Source organism: Euleptes europaea, chromosome 1 (genome assembly GCF_029931775.1).
Source record: "Euleptes europaea isolate rEulEur1 chromosome 1, rEulEur1.hap1, whole genome shotgun sequence".
Taxonomy (NCBI): domain Eukaryota; kingdom Metazoa; phylum Chordata; class Lepidosauria; order Squamata; family Sphaerodactylidae; genus Euleptes; species Euleptes europaea.
This window is the reverse complement of record NC_079312.1, coordinates 119,181,939-119,196,198: the sequence shown is the minus strand read 5'-3', so window position 1 is coordinate 119,196,198 and position 14,260 is coordinate 119,181,939. Positions and strand designations below refer to the sequence as shown.

The 14,260-nt window shown below is 46.4% G+C and overlaps 1 protein-coding gene across 1 annotated transcript in view; it reads left to right on the top strand.

Moving 5' to 3' along the window:
• Positions 1 to 14,260, top strand: part of ARHGAP44 (Rho GTPase activating protein 44) — a 118,395-nt gene that overhangs the window by 97,583 nt on the left and 6,552 nt on the right. Inside the window, exons 15-20 of the mRNA XM_056861437.1 lie at positions 8 to 99; positions 1,120 to 1,300; positions 5,969 to 5,986; positions 7,015 to 7,236; positions 11,631 to 12,092; positions 13,422 to 13,570. Of these exons, the coding sequence (XP_056717415.1) occupies positions 8 to 99; positions 1,120 to 1,300; positions 5,969 to 5,986; positions 7,015 to 7,236; positions 11,631 to 12,092; positions 13,422 to 13,570 (1,124 nt within the window). The remainder of the gene's footprint in view (positions 1 to 7; positions 100 to 1,119; positions 1,301 to 5,968; positions 5,987 to 7,014; positions 7,237 to 11,630; positions 12,093 to 13,421; positions 13,571 to 14,260) is intronic.

Genomic DNA, 14,260 nt, shown 5'->3' with positions numbered 1-14,260 from the left:
TTTTTAGAAACATCACAGAGATGATGGCAACTGTCTCCCTGCAAATTGTCGCAATTATTGAGCCCCTTATTCAGCATGCAGATTGGTTCTTTCCAGGAGGTAGGAAGCTTTTTTTTTTCATGTGTTGCTGATGTCGTTGTGTATGCCAGAGCTAACCGGCCTCAGATGACTTTCCTTTTAGAATTTTCACTGCAGTTAGTATTCTAACCAGCCTTTTCCTTCCTTTGTAAGAGGTGTGCATTTGGATGTATCTAAGCTGAAATTAAACCCAAAGTTAGCCATTTTAGGACAGCTCAGGTATATCCAAAATGACCCAAAACACTCTGGAAATTCTGTAATGAACATTTACCCCCTGGAATTTGAGGAGTGTTTCAGTTTTGGGGAGGTGCAGGAAAGGGGGAGGGAGGGAGAAAAAACTTAATGCCAGATGGCTGTTAGCTGACATCTCTGTCCCTTAAAATTTAAAAAGGAAGTAGAAGGCCCCCCATATCTGATGCCAACTAACAGCTGATAGTGGGGTGGACAGAACCATGTCTATCTGCCAGTGAAAATAATTGGGCCAGACTAAGAGCTGCTTAGCGGGGCCAGCTTCCTCTCCCTCCCTCGCCCCCCCTGCTCCTGCTGCCTCTGGTGAGGGCAGGAATGGGGGGGGAGCACTGGAAAAACAGTCCCGAATTTTCAGGACCCCCAAAAAGTACTGTGAAAAAATCCCAAAACAGACATGAGAGTCTGGAAATGTAGGGATTAAAAGAAGCAAGTCCTCCACAAAATCCAGAGCCAAAATTAACACAAAAATATTTGAAGTGCATACCCCTACTTCTCTCCTGGTGGCTCATCTTCCTTATGGGAATAATCTAGTCAAAACCTCTACAAAACCATGAGTTTTGATTAGCTGCTGGTGCTTTCAGCTAAGATTCTTTGTTTCCCTGATCATATCCTTGACCCTCTTTGTGAGAATAATTATCCAGGAAGTCCCATCTATGATTGCCATCCACATTAAAAGCGTGGCCGGATGTCCCCCTATTGGGTCAATAAGGTCAAGTGATTTTGACACACCTTTGTCTGCCCTTACCTATGACACTAAGCAATACCCAGATCTTTTTTGATCTTTCTGATTAGACATTGAATTCAATTTGACTGGGAATTACGGAAGTCCTGTGCACGTGAACCACAACGCCAATTACAATTCCATGCCGTCCCCTGATATGGACCATGCTGACCGCAAGCATCCTGATCAGACCAGGCGACCGCTCAGCGTGGCTACGGACAACATGATGCTGGAGTTCTACAAGAAGGATGGGTAGGGGGCTCTTTTGCTTTGCTGGTGGGGAGAGTTACGGGTCTGACATACCATGGTATGCGAGCGGGAAAGGGCTGTGCTGGCCTAGAGCGCTGCCGCTTGGTAGGAGTAGTGTCCGTATTCTCTAGCAGGGCAAATGCCTCACTGCCTTGTCACTAACATCCCACCTTGCTCCTGATGTCATCATCTCCAGGCACCTGGCTTGTGGCCTTTTTAGAAGGGAGCTGGGTTGTCGCGCCTGGCCCCTTCTTATCTGCCTGTCTGCACCTGGCCCCCCGCTAGCTGTTTGGCTGTGTTGGACAGGTTAGTCTACATCCTAAGGTGAGAAGGTTTAATCTTTGGGAAACCAACAAGGGATAGCACAGTGTTTCAGAAGCAGTGTCGTGGTACCCGGTGACTGAAAGGTGAGGTGGGCAGCTCTGCTGACTTTCATTTGGCTGAACCTAGTAGGCCCATGACGAGGTTTTCCAGAGTGAATTGTGTGCTATGAATGAGTTAAATAGTTTGTCATTGGAGATTTGCAGTCACTTTATAGAAATCAAGAGCTGTAGCTTTGCAGCTGTTATCCAGTTGATCGCCATCTTGACACATTTGGAGTTTTGCCATCCAGAGCTGCTTGTTAGGGAGTAAAGGGATTTGGACAATGGTGGAAGAAGGTTCCCACGCCATATCTTCTGTGATGGGCAGTCCATTGTTCTGGCACCTGTTACTCATCAAAGGGAAATTCCATGTTGTGTTCAAGAGCTGGGGAGTTGTGCAGACATGGTCTAAGAAGCCAGTATGGCCGCCATCATGCATACAGGATACTGTTGACTCTAGTTCCCCATGGTATAGCGATTCCATCAAGATGGAGTGGCCTTTACCAGTTCAGCAGAAGCTATTGGCTTCTCCCTGATGCGATGTTGGCGGTTATTGTTCCCCTGTCCCCTGCTGTGGCAGGCTAACCATAGAGGAAATGCACACTCCAAACTCCACTGGTCTAAGCATATGTAAGGACAGTGCCTCTTCCCTGTCTTGTGTTTTTAGCTGTGAAATGCTGGATCTGGGACTGTCAAGAGTGCTGCCTGCTCTTGAGAACAACCGTTTTGGCAGCAGGAGGAGGGGACTGCCCCTGACTTTTGTGTCCGGCTCAACTTATGGGTGTTGCTAATCATTTGTCTAACAAAAGTCATTGTGCATAAACATCTCCTACACCCTCAGGGATAGCAGCCAGTGTAGTTACCCCTTCCAGTCAAGAAGGGAGTAAAATACTGTGATCTGACCCCTGATACCATAGCTAAACACTTGTAGTTCTGAAATGAAAAAGTACATGTACTGGAAATCTTGCACTAGTTTTCCCTATACAAATGGAGAAAGGAAAAAAGATGATAAAATCCCTAATTGTGTAGATAACAAAATCCATAATTGTGTAGATGTAGTTTGTTGTAGTTACTTCATGTGTTTATGGATGCAATCCTAAGAAGACTGCCCTGGGAGTAAGCCCAACTGAATAAAATGGAACTGAGTTTAAGGTAGACCTCCTTAGGATTGCTTCCTAAGCATCTGTCTTTTAAAAAATTGCTAATCAGTCAATAATTAAATATATCTGTATATAATAAAATATCAGATGTTTTTTGGAAGGAGGAGGACAGGGATTTTTTTGTCCAGTGAAAACTTAATATATTTTAAGTGAAATCTGACATCCCTTGTTAGATGAAGAAGAAAAAGAAGAGTTGGTTTGTATATGACGACTTTCTCTACCACTTAAGGGAGACTCAAACTGGCTTACAATTGCCTTGCCTTCCTCTTCCCACAACAGACACCTTGTGAGGTAGGTGGGGCTGAGAGAGCTGTAAGAAAACTGTGACTAGCCCAAGGTCACCCAGCTGGCTTCATGTGTAGGAATGGGGAAATACAATTCACCAGATTAAAGTCTGTCGCTCATGTGGAGGAGTGGGGAATCAAACCCGGTTCTCCAGATTAGAGTCCGCCTCTCTTACCCATTTCACCACGCTGGCTCTCCTTTACATTTCCCTTTTTGGCACATTATCAAATTTTGAAAAGTCTCAATTACAGTAAAATATATAAGCCAAAATGCCCATTGAAATTAACCATGTTGATATTTTTGGAGGGGCCGTGGCTCAGTGATAGAACATATGCTTTGCTTGCAGAAGGTCCCAGGTTCCAACTCCGGCACCTCCAGTTAAAGGGAGTAGGCAAGTAGGGGATGTGAAAGACCCCTGCCTGAGACCCTGGAGAGCCGCTGCTGGTCTGAGTAGACAATACTGACTCTGATGGACCAAAGGACTGATTCAGTATAAGGCAGCTTCATGTGTTCATGTTGATAGCCATCCAGTGCTGTGTACCATCCAGGCTTAAAAGGTATATTGATGTTGACAGACACTGAGGCCCTAAAAGAAACATTACCCTGGTCGCATCCGAATCAGTTTTCTGCAAACAGCTGCCACATAGCTGGAGGAAATTTAAGTGGGGTGAACAGATGGGCAGGAGCTGACCACTGAGAGAAGGGGTACCGTTGGAAAGACTCACCTGATTGTCCTCTGCCTTATTACAAAGACTAAGAATACAAAAACCAGGAACTGAAATACCATACAGAAATACGTTCAAAAAGAAGAAAAACCTAATTAAACAAAACTGACATGGTTTAAACAAAACAGGTTTTTTAAAAAAAATTAAAAAGAACTTCCCCTAACAATAATGGATTTAACAGTCCGCTACTCATTAAAATATGAACAGCCCTCCTTGTAGTCCTCATTCTTTCCTCTGGTTGGGTCGTTTACACATTACCTCAGCCAAGCGGGAGCCAGTGTTAGGGAAGTGACATCCATCCAGCTTTTAAAAGGCCCCCCAGAGTCATTCACAGTTGTCTTTGTTCCTTCCCATTAGAGGGGAAACTGTGATAGTTCGTCATGTATCACGAAACTTGCCTTTTTGTTAAATTTTGGTCAAGGAAAGAGGCAAACACCATGTTGCCTGCATGCTGGCGGTCTCTCCGACTCTCTGCTTCCGTCACTGCCAGTTTTATTTGGCAGAAACAACCCGGCTGTGATTAAAACTTTGAATTATCAGATTGATTAATTGATTAAGGCTAGACTAGGACCAATGCCGCAGCTGGGGGGGAGGGGGAGGAGGGCAGCCGCCCCTTCTATGGCATGCAGAGAGGGCGGCAGAACTGCCTCTCCTACAGGAGGAGCGGGCTGGGTAGGAGGGGCACTTAGGCCCTCTCTGCATGCCACAGGTGCAGCAAGCTGCCCTCCTGGGGGGGCCCTCCCCAGTTATGGCCCTAAACCATGGAAACGCAGGTTAAAATCTCTGGTCATGAAGGTCACCAGGTAACCTTTGAGCCTGTCATTGTCTCTCAGCCTAACCTGTCTCCTAGGATTTCTGGCAGGGTATGAGCTTCCGTGACTCACAGCTCGCTTCTTCAGAAATCCTGCCAGAAAGTTTGTTTGTCTTTAAGGTGCTATTGGGCTCTTGCTCTTTCCTCCTGCTTCAGACAGACTAACACGGCTACCCATCATGATCTATCTCACAGGTTTTTTTTATGATGACAATTAATTAAATTGGGAGGTAGACTATATATGGCACCATGGGTTTCTTTGTGAAAGAGTGGATTATATACCCAATGAATGAATCTTACAGAGCTGCTGTAAAAAGTTCCTTTTTATAAAGCTTCCTCGGTTAGTTTAGAATTAAGCTTTTTGCTTTGTTTGGACTTACAAAGGCCTTCAAATCAGATGAATTTTGAAGAGTGATCACAAACACCCCTTTAAGTTTGCCATTCATATGCTCTGTTTGGACAGCAAGAAACTGCCTTCCCTGGAGACTCTTTAAAGCAAGTGCATCCCACACAACCATTGTAAGATTTTTCTATTAAGGGAAGGGGTTCGGGGAGGTTCAGATGTTTAGAAAAAGGTTGTTGTTAGTATGTTGTATCTTTGTTGGTAGAAAGTGGAAGTTTTAGAGATATTTTAAGCTAAACTGGAACAGAATATTTTTAAAGCACTTTGTCTGATGGACAGAGAGATTCTGTAGTTCTTTGTGCAAGGCTGTGGTAGGTAGCTTACTAGGAGCCGCAGTTGTGTACTTATGAGGACAGTCTTATTTTATGGTATTTCTCATTCCCACAAAGAAGTGGAGGCAGAAAGACACAAATAGGAAAATATTCAAGGGAAAATTATTGTAAACTAACGTGGTAGGCACTGTACATAATAATCGTTCTAGAAGGGTTGGGGATTCTCTGCATGTGCTGATATCCCATGATCCCCACCACTGTACTTTTCCCAAACATCAAACATTGTCTACAACGTCTAATCTCTCGCCTTTATCCCAGAAGGAGACTCCTGCAGAGACCTTGAAGTCCCTACAGGCACACTTCTAATCTGCTTTGCCTATTTTACACACATACAAACGCACATACGTGCTACAAAACAAACCGTGTGGCTTTTGCAGAGTCCTTCTGTTTCCTCTAGTTCTTTCTTCCACTGCTTTTCACTTTAGCGATGTGCTTCTCTGTCGCTGAACAACTTTGATTCCCACTCTCTCGTCCCAAGCTACAGCCTTGGACTTCTCAGACCCTTTCCCAAAGCCAGCCATGTTGACCCAGGAGGAGAAGCATTTGGCCTTAGTTTCTGTTACACTAATATCTGTATGTTTCTGTCCATGCAGCCTTAGGAAAATCCAAAGGTACGGTATCCTCTGGGTAGCTGTTGGACCATTCCTATGACCAGTATCAAGACCCAGGCAGTACAGAGCACCTGGGGCCTTACCAACTGAAGCCCTACATGGCCCCACTTAGTGCCGTGGTGAGCCAGAGTCCGAGCTGGCTTTTTTCCTGCCCTGTGGCATGCATATGCGGTCTGCTCGTGACTGGCACTGGCTCTCCAAGACTCCTGGTAGAGCATGCCGACCTGCCTTTCAAAATCGGCCTTGTGTATGCAAAGCATGTGCTCTACCACTGAGCCATCGCTCCTCCCCTTTCCTGCAGGATTTCCTTTTTTTGCTGCAGTCGATCTATAATGCAAAGGCTGTCTTCCTTCCTCTTTGAAGGATAACTGCAGATGTCCTGGCTGCAGGCTTTCAAAATCCATGCAAGTCCCCCCCGCCCCGAACTTTGGTTGCTGTTGTAACGTTCAAGGTGGCGGCTCTTAAGAAAGCCCTCAAACCAAGGCTCCCAGGGGAACCCTTCTTTGGTGTAAAATGTAGCCAGCTTTGACAAATTACATCTTTTGCAGCTACCTTATAGCAGCTGGTTATCCCTGCAGTTTTCGAAACCAGTAATAAAATTATGCTCAAAATCTTGTGCTCTGACTGCAAGGGCAAAGAATTACTGGGGCTGGGTATTATTTGCACTCAGAGCCAACCTGCCAAGCAGAAAGGCAAAGATATCTTTGGAGAGAGTCTCCTAAGAAAGCATATCCCTTGACAGTTCTCCTGGGCTTTCAGGGAGAGGACGCACGGTCCCATTTGAGAGGAATGTTTAAGCATGATGTCCCTCGCACATGCCTCTGTGTTCAGAGTTCAGGGCTGATCTTGGCTCCTGGTGTGCCACTTCCACCCTATGTGCCCTGGCAGGAAAGGATTTCTCCTCGCAGTCCTTAGAGGCCTGGAGATAGCTTGGCGGCTCCTCCCCTTTGCCCTGCAACGTGGTTGTTGTTTATCTCTGAACATTGCTTCCAAGGTGGTAAGGGAGTGTCTCTGTGTTCCCCCCGTAGCATGGGCGTCCGGGTGATGGACACCTCTTGGGTGGCTCGCAGAGGCACCTCCGTAGTCCGTAAGGCCTCCTCCACCCCTCCTGCCATGCAGCCCCCTGCTCCGCCTTCTGATCTTGCGGCTACTCCTCAGTCACCAATTCCTGAGCAATCTCTTGACATTTCAGCTACTCCCTCCCCTACTCCAACTAGCTTCGGTTTCCCACCAGGGGCTGAACGGGCAAGGTAAGTTCTGGAGGCAGCACACGCTCTGCCGCTGCCGTTCCATGGTCCTGGAGTCTCTGTGAATGTGTCCGCTCTTCCCACACCTGCATGGGCCCTCTTTAGTTTTGCTTCCGCTTTCGCTGTGTGTGTTTGTGTGTGTGTGTGTGCACATGAAGAGAATTCGGGCACAAAATAATGGTACTACCTCTGGACCACCTGAGTGTAAGCAGCAAGAATACCCACCCCCTGCCAAAGTTTTCAGATGTCATGCAAGACTGGCACTGAGACTATAAGGAAGAGCTTGGTAGATGTCGTTTTTCTAATCTGTGACACACAAAATCTGTCCCTTTGATAATGATGCTATAGCACAGACAATGGACAAAGCCTCGTGGTTCCTTCTTCTCTGTAATATTCCCAAACATGGCTGGCACACAAAAAAGTATGCGCTAGTGGCTTCTACTGAGCCAATACTTTTATGCCTAGATTCTCACAAGTTACCCTTGAGGTCTATCCTTGCCTAAGTCAAAGGATCGGCTTTTCCCTTAAGATCCCAGTTATCCTGACACCTGGGATCCCCTTTATTCTATTAGAGGGCCTGGCTTCATCCAGTTGCTGGACTTTTTAAAAGTCCTGGATACGCAAATCTAGAGTTTCCGATGTATGTTATTTTGTGCTGAGGATTCATACTTTGGGTCAGCTTTCTGGCAGGCAGACCTCCTGGACGTAACCTATCGTGCTTGCCATACTCACGTGCGTCGAGAGAGCTGCCCATGGAATATCATGCATATGCTTTTGGTCTGTGCTTCTGCAGTAGATGTGCTCCCTGCTGAAAGCAAATATGGAATTGGACTTCTAATGTGCTGCATGTTGACATGCTCATGAGAGACTTGTGGTAGTGGGGAGGGAGGTACATGTGGGACAAGCAGTTCCAGAAAAAAAAATAGTAATGAAACATCACAAAATTCAGCCTCGCTCTGTTTGTTTTATCACAAACCAAAGGGAGTGATCTGAGCCAAATCTGGATTGAGCGCTTTAATTGTTACAGGATTGTCGTGTGTTCTCACAGGGGAAAAACAGACAGATCCTCTGAGTGCTTTTCCAGCCTGTGTGCTGCAGCAAATAGCATCTTTTCCTCTCTACATTTGCATCCTCTTCTGTTGCTTTTTCTTTAATCTTTTTGGTTCTTTACCATCTGCTTGTACCCAAAGGGATTAGACATGGCCTTCAGCTTGCTATTGCAGTTTTGAGAGTCTTGCTCCTTTCCAGTAAATTGCCAACCACTTTTTTCACACCTCAAGTTTTTTTTAATAACCAGCCTAGATTTTAATGGTGTAGCCACATGACTTTAAATTCACAAGACCATGTACCCCCCTCCTGTGCATATCCATACCAGGCATACCATTTCTCCACCTCTTGGGCCCTTCCACCCGCCCTTGTTTTTGGGCTGGCAAGAGGCCAGTGGAGGATGGAAAGTGGTGGTATGTGATGCTCGGACATAATGTCAGCACATTGAGCCGACATTCTGGAAACTCGGATGGATGGATGGATAATTAATGAAAATATAATTTATTAGAAGCGCTATGTCAAGATTACAATTATTTAAAAATGTTAAAATAGCCCAATGGCATTTCCTAAGGTTGATATCTATAATGCCAGACGCGTTTCAGCCTATTTGGCCTTCATCAGTGGTCAATTGAAACCCGTGTAAAACCTGCACACATTTACAGAAATATATACATATACAAACAGGTTGTATACTATATTACCAATTACTCAAACATATGGTAAGATTGACTCTAGTTGTAATAATGGTTTACATATGTCTCCCATATATGATAACTGCACACATCATATATGGGAGACATGCAAACTAGTATTACAACTAGAGTCAATCTTACCATATGTTTGAGTAATTGGTAATATAGTATACAACCTATATACATGCTTGGTTTGATTTAAACTGTATATGTATATATTTCTGTAAATGTGTGCAGGTTTTACACGGGTTTCAATTGACCACTGATGAAGGCCAAATAGGCTGAAACACGTCTGGCATTATAGATATCAACCTTAGGAAATGCCATGGTGCTATTTTAACGTTTTTAAATAATTGTAATCTTGACATAGCGCTTCTAATAAATTATATTTTCATTAATTATATATATTATTCTACCCAACCTTGGGTACCCAAGGTTCTGCTTTCTAGGTTGGGTTTTATTCCCCTATTTTATTCCCCTCTTTTTTCTTCAACTCTTTGGTAATACTCTAAAGTTTCCAGAGCATCGGCCAAGTTCCTGAGGTCATATTAAGATTTTTGCCCAGACATGATGACCCATCACATGGAATCACATCTGCCCCACCTCCAAAGCTCCCAGGGGTGCCAGGCAGTGGCCTGGCATTCCTAATCCACACTCACAAAAGCATGTACCCAGTACTTGCCAATAGGGTTAGTCTTCTCTAGTTGCAAACTGATGGCATGTGCCCATCTTACTGTAACTGCCTTGAAGAGCGTTAACCATCCTATCCCGATGCTGAGCACAAGAAATGGAGTTTGAAGCAAGTGGAAAGATGGGATTGGATCCAGCCTGCTTGTTCACTCAATTTCACATAATTAATCTCTTTACTACAACTCTCTGTACCGTGGCTATTGTCCATGTAGGTCCCATGATCCCCATCATAACCCTTTTGGTGTCCAAGGGGGAACCTCTTCCTTCCTTTTTCACCAGTGGAAAAGCTGGTTGGATTTGACTCATACTCCAGAGCTGTTTCTCAGTTCAGGAACAATGAAATAAAAAGAATGTGCTTCAACTCTGAGCAACAACATTTTCATGGTAGCTACTCTTTTGAACTTCCCTGCTTTGCCATTTAGTCTATGCCTTTCTTGTCATCTCCCCCTCTCTTTTCAAAACAAGGATTTTAAAAAAAATCTTCCATGTCCAATAACAGGCTCACATCAGTCGGGGAAAGGTGGAGACAGTGGTTGGGGCCCAAGTCAAGCCCTTGAGATGAGGACATGCAACTTCATTAGATCCCATTCCATGCTTTCTTGACCTCTTAGGGTTGGGTCTCCCGCAACTGCAAATGCATACCGAACACTTTGGAAGGAGTCCAGGAGCCACTTGAAGGCCTCTCCACCTGGAGTTGCATTCAGTGCATGCTGTTGTCTGTCTCCTTCCCGCCTCGCCTTGCCTTTGATCAGGACTTCCTGCCTCTCTGTTGTCTTTGCAGTTTCCAACATAATGGATGGTAGAGTTGGATCCAGGCTCAAGCCTTCAGTCAACTGTGCCCCTTTTTAGAGATAGGGTGGGCTAGTTGTCCCCAGCTCGGTTTGAAATGGGGTTCAGCAAGCTGTTGAGAGGCAATCTATAAGTAATATTTTCATTAACCCTGCTCCAAAATTTGGACCTCCTGTACCCTTGGTGACATCATAAGGAGTGTATGTAATGTGTCCCTCTCCCCCCTTAACCTTCGGTTGAGACCACAACTCCCCACAAGCTCCTTTCCTCCACCCCCTAATCCAGTCCCTAAGTTTGTTGGGTGGCAGTGTCAGCAGGGTCTCCTTCCGGAAACCTCAGTCTCTTCAGCATCCCAAGCATCAGGGAACCCTCCAGAGAGAAGATGCTGTCCCGTTATTACCCTACCCGCTGCCAGGCAAGTTTAGGAGAAAAAAGGGGACAGCAAGCTAGTGGAGAGAGGGTTAAAGTCTGATACACAAAAGAATGGGGGGGCTGTAATGCTTGCCTTGGATTTGGGGCAAGAATTCTGAGACATCAATGTTCATATTCTGAGCTAGGAAATTGTGGACTTCTTTCGCTGCTTTCCAGTCATGTAACCTGTGAACCAGGGACAGACGCCTGCCCTGGCTCCTAAAGTTGAACCCTCGAACACTCAAGCCTTGATATTTGAGGGAACCAGTACCTGAGTTTAACCCCAGCTTGCTAAATGCAGGAACTGCCAATGTAGAGTTTCCCACTGAAGAATAAATTTGGTAGATGTAACTTCCTCCCCTGTGTTCTACGCCTGTGTGTGTGGGGGGAGGGAAAAAAACCACTGTCTAGAGAGAAATGGTAGCTAAGGGTTTAGAAAGAGGTGTGGCCATGGACAGCCTCATTCACAGGGGCCTGAGGGCCTCTGGTTTCCAGTGCTAGGTGTGATTTCAGAGTGGCTTATGGGAAAGAAAGCCGAAACCAGGCCCAGTATTGTCATCTCAGGAGACTGAGAGCTGCTGCCTCAGTCCCCTGTATACTTTACAGTTGGGAGCCCTTCTCTTCCCTGAATGTTTTGGTGGCGGTTCTTTCCTCTCCCTCCCCTTTTGCTTTTTGGCTGTTTTCAAAACTCCTGCTCAGTTCCTCCCTGTACAAATGCTCTCTGCTCTTTTTTTTTCCTTTTTGTTTTGTTGTTTTGGACATTTGCAGCACGGATGGTGGTGTGTCGTCTAGTTGGTCGGATTGCTGTTACATCTACCCATCCCCTGAGGACGACAAGCCTCCCCCATACCCCTGCTACCCATCCTTCCACCACTTCCACTCCAAGATGGGCGCATGCACTAGGCCTGAGCCTCCCTTGCCACTGTATCGGTGGTCAGGATACAGCCAAACTCTGCCCCCCGCTTCTACCTCCTCCTCCTCTTCCTCTCCCTCCCCTCAGCAACTGGACATTAACTCTAACCCTAAACCATATTTCTTGCACCTCCCTAAGCAGAGCTCCCTCACAGAGATGCATGGTCCTGAGACTAACCTCTCCTCTGTTCACATGAAAACCTCCCTTACCTTATCCAAACCCGATCCTCCTGGCACTCTTTACAGCCCCCATGTGTCAGTCTCTCCCCCCTGGGTCAGCTGCACCTGTGCCAGAGACAGAGGAGCCGGGCTCACTAGGTAAATAAATGTTTATTTAACAATGCTTAGGCATCATGCGCGGTGTAAGGGCGAGCGCTGCTCACTTGCCGTGAGCCATAGTTCAGCATACAAGGATGGGGGCCCAGGCCCCTTTCGGCAGAGAAACGGCACCTTCCTGTCCGTCTCTGCATTGTGGCAAGTCTGTTTAGTGAGAATGTATAACTGTGTCAATTAATAAGGCCCTGCCGCTGAAGCAGTTCAGTGAAGCCCTGACTAAACTACAGATCTAGTTACGTTCAATGGCCTGCTTCATTCTCTCTCCCCAGAGAACCCTAGGAACTGATGTTTCGTCAAGGAACAGAATTCTCAGCTTCTTGCCCAAATGACAGTTCCTCAGGTTCCTTGGGGAAGCCATGACAGCGAATTCCAAATAAAAACTAGTTTAAAATGGCCCTTAATGTCAATAGTCCATCCAGTCCATTCTCTGAAGCAAGGCGAGGCACTGTTTCCCCCACAGCTGCAAAGTGTTATGCAGTTTTGATTTGCATCACAGGCAGCAGTGCCAGTCTTCAGCACCAGCCTGTTTGCTACCATTTAGAGCCCTGGGAGGCCCACAGTGTATATAGCCTAGTATATTTTGAGTCTTTTCTCCTTCCAGACACCTGGTTGGCTGCTGTGTGAACAGATTGCTGGACTTGATGGACCTTGGTCTGATCCAGCAGGGCCTTTCTTATGTTCTCATGTTCTTAAATTGCTGCATTTAGTTGCCTAGTCCAGCTTAATTGCACGAAGCAGGATCTGTCTCACCTCACATCCAAGGCCCACCCCCTCCCTTAGCCCCACTGAGCCACCCTTGCCTCTCTGCTGTTCACCTGGACCAAGGGGCCAGATTGGCCAGCCGCTGGTCATTACAGCTAGGTGCAGCAGTCAACATGTAAGGAGCAAACTGGGTCAATCAGGGTGGCCCCTCGCACAGTGTTGTAAGCCATTCCTCCTTGGCCCTTCCTTCACTTTAAGGAACAGATGTGTGCTAAAGGTAGATTTTGGAGAAGGGCTTCCCTCCATTTTGTTTTGTCTCATTGCTGTGTACAGAGTAACTGCAAGTGCTGCAGCGCCATCCATGCTCTAGTCATGCTCACTCTGCTTTGAAAGTAGAAGTGCAAGTTTGGTCTGGTGCTTTGGGTATGTGTTTTGGAGCTGGGCATAAATCCGCTTTGCTTTGCAAGCATCATCAGCTTATCCCAGCGAAGGGTTTGGGGGGGGCGTGCCCTGGCCCGTTGCGGCAGGGGCTGGCGAGATTTGAAAGAGGCGCCCTTCGTACAAAAGGGACTCACAACCGCTTCTTGTTCACCTTCTGTTTCTCTTTAGTGTGGTAAAAACTAAAGAGCTTTCCCCCGTGTCTGGGCAGAAAGGCAGCCCAGCTTGCGGTCATATGACGCCGTGTGGGACTGCCCAGCCGCCGCCTGGTCTCATGCAGCAGCTGTCTACAGAGCAGAGCCCACACACTCTGCGGAAAGGTACGCTTCGTCTTTGCCCAGAAGTAGGGTTGCCAGGTCCCTCTTCGCAACTGGTGGGAGATTTTTGGGGTGGAGCCTGAGGAGGGTGAGGTTTGGGGAGGGGAGGGACTTCAATGCCATAGAATCCAGTTGCCAGAACGACCATTTTCTCCAGGTGAACTGATCTCTATTGGCTGGAGATCAGTTGTAATCGCAGGAGATCTCCTGCTAGTACCTGGAGGTTGGCAACCCTACCCAGAAGGCTGTCGGGAGCATGTCTGTCGGGTGTGAGGCTGACAAATGACAGGCCTTTGCTGTGGCAAATTCAACCGGCAAACCTTTTGGCCAGGGCTCGTTTTGTCATTCCCACCAAATACATGGCTACTACTGTGGGGGGGGGGGGTGTCAGTCCGTCTGTGACTGAAAATGAAAAAGGGGATGAAACAAACTCCAGAACCTTTCATTGCTGAGATTTAGAAATGAGCCAAAAAGGTTAGCCTACTGTCTAGTGAGATGCAACAAATAACAGCAGTAGAAAAAATGTCCTAAACACAAAATATTTAGGATGCTATATGATATATTAAATAAATTGCATATATCAACACACTACAAGAAAAGTCCAGCAATGTCCATAGCCAATGCTATAAAGCTACTTGAGACCAAAGTCCATGAGGTTGATCTCCCCAGAGTAGAAAGAAAATGCTGGACTTG